Here is a 10071-nt window from a genome sequence, read left to right on the forward strand (position 1 = left end):
CAAGGGAGGCCCTGGTGTTTCAGCTCTGGCCACTGCTCCTAGCCTTCCCTGGGCAGCATCCATGTTCCTGGTGCCAACCCTGCATTTTCTGAGTCCCCACTGCCTTCCCCTTCCCAGTCTCACAGCTCCCTCTTGCAAACTCCCACGCTGCCAGGGCCCAGGCCTTCCTCTGAAGCTGGGGTGCAGGCCTCCATGGCCCGTATCATTTACATTCTTCACACCACGTAGGTGATGCCAAGATCTCCATCTACTAAGGAGTAGGGGGCCCTTCTGGACCAGGGCTGGGGCAAGCTTTGAGTACTTAGATGGCTGAGCGTGATCAAGTAGATCCTGGAGAGACATGTTTCTGGGTGGCCGTTACAAGCAGACTGGAGCTGGCTCTTCTCAGGAGAAGACAGCCCAGTGAGTTCTCCTCTGGACTCTTGAATTAGTCCTGGGTTGGGTCTGCCCAATGCCAGAACTATCTCCAAAGTCATTCCTGCTATTCCAGCACACAGCATTTGACTCCTTTATAGTGTTCTCACTGTCTTCAGACACCATGTCCTCCCTGGGCTGGCTTCATCCAGTTCTTGTGACCCAACTACATGCCTTTTATATCTTTGTCCCTTGGTTACTCTTCCCAGTTCTCCCTGTAAGCCTGTAAGCCTGACTAGAACAGCTATAGCCATACTCCCTCTTACATGCTGGGTGTCGCGGCTACTGCCGCTACCGCCACCACTGCCACCTCCACCTCCCTCTCCTCCTCCTCCTCCTCTTCTTCCTCCCTGCCCCCTCCTGGGTCCAGGAGTCTGTCATCATCACCCTCAGTATCTCAGTCTGGGGACAGGGCAGAGTGTAAAGTTCTTTGTCACAGTATAACATGAATGGTCCAGTCCGCAGTAGACACCGTCATGAGCACAGTCTCTCTCCAGAATTTCCCATCAAGCACTGCTGGCAGCATCCTAATCTTTCTCCAGCCCTCATTTCTGAAATCCTCCACAGACATCCTTGCAAAGGTGTGAGAACCGCACGGCCAGGTTAGCCACCCCAGAGGCTCGACTTCCATGGTGCCTGTCCATCGCTGGAACCCGATTTCTGTCCCAACTGCTTATCCTCTTCCTTAGCACTGGCCCTTCCTGGCTCCTTAACTGAGATACAGACTGCCTGGGGTCCACCTCCTAAGAGCCATCCTCTGCCCTTCTCTGGAGCAGATGGAACATGTGTTCATTTGCCTGGGAACATTTTGCTGCCTGTTGGCCACAGTCAGGAGTGAGGCCCTGTGGCTAAATGAGCAGGCTCAGACAGCCCTCAAACCCAGTGAGGAAAAGTGGGGTTTGTCTGGAGTTCCAGGCTGATTAAAAAAAAAGTAGGGTGGTAAACTCAGAGGCACGCCCTGAGGAGCCCAGGAGTCCCAGAATGCACTTTTCCTGGCAGAACGTCATTGCTGAGCACGAGATCCGGAACATTTCCTGCGCCGCACAGGACCCAGAGGACCTGTGTACCTTCGCCTACATCACCAAGGACCTGCAGACGAGCCACCACTACTGCCATGTTTTCAGCACAGTGGATGTGGTGAGTGTCCCTGTGATGGTCGCAGACTGTGGCCTGAAAAGACAGCAGTGGCCCAGCAATGTCCATCGCAGTCCTTTTTACAGCCGTGAGTAGCAGCCCAGATGGAAGCACCCTGGGCCTGGGTGTCACCTGGTTTCCTAGCTACACATTTCCTGGGTCGACCCACTATTCCCAGCTCCCCAGGCTGCTGGTGGCCATACACTCTGGCCTCAGCTCTCCTTGCCCCTTCTCACAGCAGGAAGTGTCCAGTGTCCAGCTCTCTGGGGCTTCCTCCACACACAAGCTGCAGGAAGTCCTTCAGCCCTAGCCCGTGGCACCAGATGTCCGGTTTTGCCTCTGACAGCTAGCTAACTCCATGATCTAGAAATGCTACCTCTCCTTTCCCCATCTGGGGCTGCCCTGAAGATGACGTGGGTTAGCTAACACAGCTCTCCCCCTGCGGTTCACATAGGCACCCACGCTGCTAATGTACCGCACTGAGATGGGCTTAGGGTACATTCTATACATTATTCGTCCCCAGTCACTCCTCCTTGGAAAGAGGCTGATGCTGGTTAGCTCACAAGCCAGCCATGGAAAGACTCCAGAGAGGGCGTAGCCCCCAAGACACTAGGGCTCTGCTGCGGGCATTCCCTCTTAGAATATGATGCAGTCGGCTGGGTTTGCATTCACCTAGTGCTTGAAGCAGAGTCTTGTCTGAAGAAACGCTATTCTGCTAAGATTCCTTGCTGACCACTTTGAAACAAATCTGTGTTTTCAATAATAATAATAATAATAATAATGTTTCCTGCTCCCCGTGAGGAGGACGGGTCTGCAGGAAGCTGCGCTGCTAGCTGGCACTCTGCTTCTTCCCAGAACCTGACCTACGAGATCATCCTGACCCTGGGGCAGGCATTCGAGGTGGCCTATCAGCTGGCCCTCCAAGCCCAGAAATCCAGGACCATGGCGGCCTCTGCAGCTTCGATGATTGAGACAAAATCCTCCAAACCAGTGCCTAAGCCTCGGGTCGGCATGAGGAAATCTGCAGTACGTGCCCTCCAGCCTCCAGGGCACCCCAGGGCTCGGGTGGAGCGGGGCACAGCCAGTGTCTTCTCACCCCTTGGCAGCTGTCCTGGGAGAGCGGCCTACCCACTTCCTTTAGCTCCCCCTCAACCTCCAACCCGGGTTCCTCTGGCAGGAGAGGGCAGTGTCTTCCCTTCTTCCCTTGTCGGGCCCAACCCAGGGCACGGTCATCATGGGGCTGCTGCATACAGCTGCAGCAAGCACCCTGTGACATCCCTGTGTCTGTCTGCTTTGCTCTGCGCCCCAGGTGCCGGTGCCCCCCGACTCTCGCTGTTGTCACTGTCACACCTGCACCACTCACCGTCCTTCCTACCTACCGCTGCCGTCCGTTAGTCCTGGAGTCAAGGTCTTTCCGCCTCCCGCTGTCTTGTGTGTCAGGCTCCCCAAAGTGCCCGTGAGCTGTCTCATACCTTGGCCTCATGCTCTGCCTTTGTGACGCTCTTCTCCTTCCTGGAGATTCCCTCTGTGTGTTCTGCCCTTTGTCTCTGTCATGTGTCCTCTGCAAAGGTCTGGGATGAGTGCTGTGGTCTTGCCCCAGGCTGAGCTCCTCTGCCCACCAGAGGGACCCAAGGGCTAGGGGCTGCTCCCTTCCTGCCTACCATGACCATACTAAGGCTTAGAGCATTAAATCAGTGGGGCAAGGTTCCTTTGGTTGAATGGCCCTCAAAGAGCAGCTGCGAATTGTTCCTGGATGTGCCAATCCCTCAGATGCTTAAGAGAGGGGCAGGTATGCCATCCTAGTGCAGAGGGCCCACTTTGAGTCCTGACCCCCGCTCTCTCCTTGTTTGGCAGCTGGAACCTCCTGATTCTGACCAAGAGGCCCCGTCCCACGCTAGTGTTTCCTGGATCGTGGACCCAAAGCCAGATTCGAAGCGGAGCCTCAGCACCAAGTACGAGACCACTATCTTCTAATGCTGCTCTGTCTCCGCTACCCCACTGTGCCTTTGCCACCCGATCTTCTGCTCTCAACTCTCCTTCCAGCTGCGGCCACCAAGGCCCCGCCTCCCTGGGACCTGCCCTCCTGGCAGCAGCTCCTGCTTACACCACCCAACACTGTGAATCCTCCCCTTGGGCTGAGGACAGCTTGGGGGGTGACTTGCCTTTGAAGGGGGCCTCATAGGCACCAGAGTGGGGTTGAGGCCCCCAAAGCCTCTGTGCCAGGCACTGTGAGGTGAGGGTAGTCTTCCAGCAGAACCACAGTAGCTCCCTCTGAGGTTGCTCTCCTCGCCTGGGTCACAGCTGGATGCCAAGAGCTACCAGTTGTCACCTTTCCTGACCCAACCACCACTGTGACCTCCCAGTGCCAGGATGCCATACACACAGCTGCTCTCAGGTGCTGGTTTCCCTCCTGGTCAGGCCCGGTGATACGGCTTCACCAGGGACAGACTATCTGTAGGGGGAAGGTTGGGGCCAGCCATGCCCTTCTGCATGAGTTGGCTCTAATACCATGAGCTGTGACCCTCCGAACTACAGGTTCCTGAGGGACCTGTGTGTGCTTGGCCCCTTTCTGTGCTGTGGGCCTGGTTCTGGAATCCAGCTCACTGAGGTGTGCCCTGCACACAAGTGCACCTTCTTCCTTCTCGGAGTGGAGCTGCCCTTGGACAGGGTGGAGCTGAGCAGCTTCAGTGGTGTCGGGGAGCGTTCTCATACTTCCTCTGGTGGTGGGGTCCTGAGACAGCCATCGTCCAGCCGTCCCCAAGCACCTGCCTGGGAGCTAGCGCCATGGAGCTGAATTTCGGAGGAAGCCTCACGTGCCCTGATGTGGAAAGATCAGTCTAGATGGCAGGAGACAGAAGTGACCCCTGTGGCCGTGGTGCAGACAGTAGAGTGCAGTGTCTGCCCAAGCCAGTCAGCACCCGAGCCATATGCCAGGGTGGGCCCTTCGGCTGCCTGCCTTTCCTTGTGCCTTTCTGAGCAGATGGGCCAGGAGCAACAGTGGGCTGTAGGCTGTGGAGGGCTCCAGGGAGGCAGGGACCTTTGTCTGCTCTGTGTCCCTTTCCATGTCCTCCGCCTTATGCAGACTCATTGGTTAACTCTCTCCTCCCCCACTGTTTGCTTCTGCCAAGCTGAGCCACTGAGGAGCCACCCTGCTTTGCAGAAGTAGCCGTGGGGCGCAGGCTCCTGCCCCAGCCCCGAGAGCCTCATCTGCAGCACTGAAGACCCAGGCCCAGTCCTGCCGTAGGACCTCCTGTCACCTGCTCGGCCTGGGCCTGCCGCCACCTGCAGGACCCTGCCCTGGAGGCAGCGAAGACACCAGGCATCTAGCCGAGGAGACCGGAACTCTGGATGGCCCAAGAAGTGGCCTGTCCAGGACATGTGTTTTTGATAAGAAACGTAATCCTTTTTATACATTTTTAACACTTGGCTCCGGCCTCTCGGTAAAGCTGCCAATCTTTAAACAAGACAGGACCTGAGACGGGCCTGAAACCCTCAGACAGCCTCTGCCTTCACAATGGGCTCTTGGCCTGGCTAGAGCCATGAGGACACGCCCGAGGCTTCCTTGCCTACTGAGGTGATGACACAGACGTTCCTGGGGTTCCCAGTGGGGATAAGCAAGTAGTTTCTGGTGCGGGGGACTCCGGAGTACTTGCCTGTCCCCGTTAGCACTGCCGCAGGCGGCTGTCCCCATGCTGCTGCTGGGCCAATGGAGCCACGTAGGAAGGGAGAAGTTGTTGGGGCATTGATGGCAATGTCAGTTATGACTGCAGCTTGACAGCTGGGGACTGGATCTGCCTCTCTCTGATGCTTGTTGACTGTTGTATCCTGTGTGGCAAGCTGGGCACATCTGTTCCAGATGTGGAAAAGGCTAGTCAGAGAACAGTCTTATTCCCCCCCTGCACCCCATTTCCCCCCCGCACCCCGCTATGGTCTTGAGGTCAAGCTGGTGTTGCTTTAGCTCTTCTGCTAGCTTGCTTTGCTTTTTAAAGTGATTTGGGTGGTGAGCCACCTCCTGGGCTTAAGGAGCAGTGAGGGGCAGACTGCTGGGGTCGGGGGACCAACCAGGCCTCTCACCAGCTTTTCCAGAGTAGGGAGCAAAAAGAGAAGCCCTGGCCCATGGGTACGTGAGCAGGCTTCAGGTTCTCCGGGCAGCACCCATCCTGGTCCTGGGGACAGGAGGCCAGGCCTGAACAGTGGCCATGAGCTGCAATCCTGGGCCTGTGCAGGGAGCAATCCTGGGCACTGCCACCTTGTGGCTGCTCAGTGTGGAAAGCAGGGTTTCCCTCTGTAGACCTGCGGGCTGTCTGCCTGCTGCATTCAGTGCAGCAGCTGCTGGGTACAACTCCTCTCTGGGAAGGAGCCAGGGCCTCCGCTGCTAGGTGCAGGTAGTACTTCCTCTCCTGCCTCGCGCTCTCTGCCCTGAAAAGCCGCCCTCGGCTCCCAGAGAGACCCTAGGTGCCTGGCTCAGTTATGCCGAGCCCCTTCCCTCTGCCAGAGGTGAGCTCAGTGGGCTCTGCAGTGGGCGCAAAGCCCAGGGGAACACTGTAGACACTACGATGAGTTCAAGCTGCACTCTGTTCTAAAGTCACAGGCAGGCACTTCCTCCTCTTGACGCTGCTAGGTCTTATTTATTCAGGGTGTTTTCTACCAGAAAATCTTGGCTTGTCTGCTCTGCGTCCCTTTCAAGATTGGTTTCTGAATAGTTAAGAAATTCCTCTCCTCCTCTGGGTGGGTCTCTCCTTTTCAGGACAGGTGCCACATGGAAGGTTCTGCCTTTGGCGCTTGTGTGAAACCAAGGCTGTGCCTGAACTGTGAAGGAGCCGTTCTGGTGGGAGTGGCAAGATGTGCCCAGTCCCTCACGCAGCGGCCACAGGCTCCCTTGCTTGCCTCTTGGCTGGCCTGCCGCCCTGCAGGCCCTGTGTCCCAGCAGGGGACTTTGGACTCTGAGGTTGCCCACTGGGGGGTTCTGAGAAACCTTGGGTTTGAGCACTCAGAACCCATGGCTGCAATCATCAAGACAGTTCACAGTTAGCTTGTGAGGTGCCGGGACCAGCGCTGCCTGCCGGCCATGGGAGTTACTGCTCATGGTGGACAGTGGGACTGGATTGTAAGAAAAATGTTATTTAATCTTTGTTTCCATATTTTGATACTTGAATTCCCCCTTTTGTTTTATTGTACATAAAATTGTTAATCTGTCCGATTTTGTTTGAATTATAAACACCTTGTGGTACCAAACATAACCAACCTGTGCATCGGCATAGACCACCTCACTGCACAGTGTGCACACCCTGGGCTTCCAGCTCGGTTTCTCACTTCCATAGCTGTACAGCTTAGGACTGACTAAGCTAATAAAGGAGAGCGCTAGAAACCGGCCATAGCTCTGGGGTCTCTGAATTGCAAAGCTGCTTTTTTGGTGTTAACTGTGGACACAGGCCAGATGCCAGCAGGTCAGGGACACATGTCCTCTGCTTGACTTGGATAACAGTTTGGCAGTCTCCTGTCCTTCAGCAGGTAGATGCCAAGCCAGCCCTGGAACAGTCCCTGTTTGAAGCAGGTCCCACAAGGACATGACTGTGAACCAGGAAGGGAAGCCGGGCCACAGACGGGTCTTCATGCCGTGGGCTTTCCCAGATGGCCACCGAGCATCTCTAACAGCATGGGGCCTAAAGCTGAGGGAACGGCTCCACCTTAGTTGCCTGGTGTTGTGCCCACACAGCTCACTGCCTAGGCTCTGTCTCAGGGTCTTGCTATCAGAAGCCCTTCCAGGCATGCTGTAAAAACTTCCAAGTACATTTTCATGCGCATAGCTGTATATACAGCCAAACATCTCTGCACTGCATTCATAAAAGCCAACGATTGGAATTCATGTTTGGGCCACATGAAACAAAGGGTGGGCTGATAATAGCCGTCACATGTAAGCAGGAACATCTGCTTTCCCTTTCTAGTACAGTTTAAACCTGGGACAGATTAACAGTGCAAACAACAGTTAACTCAGCCAAGCGACAGCCATTCTAGGTCAGCCCCGGGAAAGGCAGCCTCAAAAGGCAAGGTGTTTCTGGTCTCTGCTGGACGTTAGCTGAACTCCGAGCTCCGCTGCAAGATACCCCAGCAGTGCAAGGTCCTGCAGGCTCTTCATGAGGCATGTCCAGTGCCCCCGTGAGGAGGAGCTGTACCCCCCAGGGCAGCCGAGTCAGGGGAGGAACGTGGATTTCTGCCCAGCGTGCCTGTAAGGGTGCCGTGTCTGTCGCCTTCTCTTTCAGAGTAGCAGTGAACATCAGCAGCTCAAACAGGTTTAAATAAGACTCAAGTCCAGATTCCAGAAGAAAAGCTGCTTGTCAGTCCTGTGTATGGCACATGTCAGTAGTCAGCTTTTAGGAAGGTCATGAATGAAGAGCAGCCTGGCAGAGCTGCAGGCCAGCCAGATTATCTGGTAGGTCTGTTTCAAAAGGAAACTTAGTACTAAATAAACCAACAAATGCCCAAATCCCAATGCTGGCAAGAGACACAAACTTGCAGACAACTGAACAAATCTTAAAACAGACTCAGCCCAAAGAAATCCTTGCCAGGGAACTAGTGCAGCATAATCAGACTTCTGGAGAAAAGATGATTCTTTTTTTTAAATATGTATTAATTTATTTATTATATGTAAGTACACTGTAGCTGTCTTCAGACATTCTAGAAGACGGCATCAGATTTCGTTACGGATCCCACCATGTGCTTGCTGGGATTTGAACTCAGGACCTTTGGAAGAGCAGTCGGTGCTCTTAACCGCTGAGCCATCTCACCAGCCCAGAAAAGATAATTCTTGAGACTGGCAAGAGAAGAGGTGGGGGAGGGTAAGGACCTCACCAACACAGAAGAGGCCATTTTAAAGACACAAGACTTGTCTTCTGCCCTCGAAGCTGGACCTGGTGGTGCATGGCTTGTCTCATAATCTTATGACATGGGGAGCTAAGGCAGGAGGTGTGCCTGCCACAATTTGAGTTACTCTGGGTTGCAGTGTGAGTGCCAGTACGTTTCTGGACTAAGGTGAGACCCTAACCCAAAAGAGAGTAAAGGGAAGCGGGTGAGGAGAGAGAGGATGAGCTGACAAGCCAGAATCCTACCTCAGTGAAAACGGGGGCATTTGGGGTGAAAGAAAATGAAGAAACTCTGGGCTGGAGAGATGGCTCAGCAGGTAAGAACACTGACTGCTCTTCCAGAGGTCCTGAGTTCAAATCCCAGCAACCACATGGTGGCTCACAACCATCTGTAATGGGATCTGATGCCTTCTTCTGGTGTGTCTGAAGACAGCTACAGTGTACTCACATATATAAAATAAATAAATCTTTAAAAAAAAAAAGAAAAGAAAAGAAACCGTCACCAGAAATTGTCCCTAAGTAGGTGGTGGGAAAGTTAGCCAGACAGAAGAAACCTTGGAACTTGGGGCACGCCAGGAGGTCAGACAAGAAACAAAAACATGCTTTCATGCAAAACTTTGACTCTCAGCAGAGACACAGCAGTCGACAGTGACAGAGATTTAAAGGGCAGTATTGGGAGTTAAAGTGCCTGTTACTTGAACTGGTAGATGACAGATGATGACAAGTTACATACAAACTCAATACTATGGGGCTGGTGAGATGGCTCAGCGGTTAAGAGCACCGACTGCTCTCCCAAAGGTCCTGAGTTCAAATCCCAGCAACCACATGATGGCTTACAACCATCTGTAACAAGATCTAACGCCCTCTTCCAGAGTGTCTGAAGACAGCTACAGTGTACTCACATATAATAAATAAATCTTAAAAAAAAAAAACCTCAATACTACTTAAAATACATACATCCTATGGAAAGAGGAGACACCACAGGTAAACCAAAGTGGTTTACAACATGGCCAGGGTGCTGTGTGTGGTTGCATGTCTATAATCCAGCACTTGGGAAGATCACAAATTCAGAGCTAGACCGCTAAAAAAGCCAGCTAATTCCAAGAGGCAGAAAAAAAAAAAAAAAAGGGAAAAATAAGTAATGAACAACAGCAGGCCTACGCTCTGACAGCCAGTTTGTTAGCCAGGCATCTGATGTTACCTGAGGAAAAGATCTGGGTTTACAATTTCCAAGAAATCCCACTATCCTGAGTGTGGGCACCACTGCTCCAGATGAAAGCACATGGCTCATGAATGGCCGGGTTGCTTACTTCTTGGTACCAGGAAGCAAGAGAGGGACAAGGAAGGGGCTTACAGTAGTCTGCCTCCCACAGTCACGGGTGTCACCTACACACATCTCCAGTTCTTCCCAATAGAGCCATCAAATAATGAATCCCGGGCTGGCAAGATGTCTCAGCGGGTAAAAGCACTGACGGATCTTCCAAAGGTCCTGAGTTCACATTCCAGCCACCATATGATGGCTCACAACCACCCATAATGAGATCTGATGCCCTCTTCTGGTGTGTCTGAAGCCAGGGCCAGAGCAAGCAAGGACTGATCGAGCAGAGTTGACCAGAGCGAGCAGAGGTCCTAAAAGTTCAATCCCAAACAACCACATGAAGGC

General features: G+C 53.5%; 1 protein-coding gene across 7 annotated transcripts in view; it reads left to right on the top strand.

The window, feature by feature from the left end:
- Positions 1 to 6939, top strand: part of Anks1a (ankyrin repeat and sterile alpha motif domain containing 1A) — a 154280-nt gene extending 147341 nt beyond the window's left edge. For 3 of the 7 annotated variants that reach the window (XM_021185968.2, XM_021185970.2, XM_029471560.1), the window contains 4 exons: positions 1414 to 1551; positions 2404 to 2574; positions 2858 to 2956; positions 3403 to 6939. In XM_021185968.2, the coding sequence (XP_021041627.1) occupies positions 1414 to 1551; positions 2404 to 2574; positions 2858 to 2956; positions 3403 to 3522 (528 nt within the window). In that variant the 3' untranslated portion in view covers positions 3523 to 6939. The remainder of the gene's footprint in view (positions 1 to 1413; positions 1552 to 2403; positions 2575 to 2857; positions 2957 to 3402) is intronic. The other 4 variants (XM_021185971.2, XM_021185973.2, XM_021185969.2 and 1 more) reach the window with 3 other exon arrangements.
- Positions 6940 to 10071: the final 3132 nt, after the last annotated feature.

The sequence above is a fragment of the Mus caroli genome, chromosome 17 (genome assembly GCF_900094665.2).
Source record: "Mus caroli chromosome 17, CAROLI_EIJ_v1.1, whole genome shotgun sequence".
NCBI classification, from domain to species: Eukaryota; Metazoa; Chordata; class Mammalia; order Rodentia; family Muridae; genus Mus; species Mus caroli.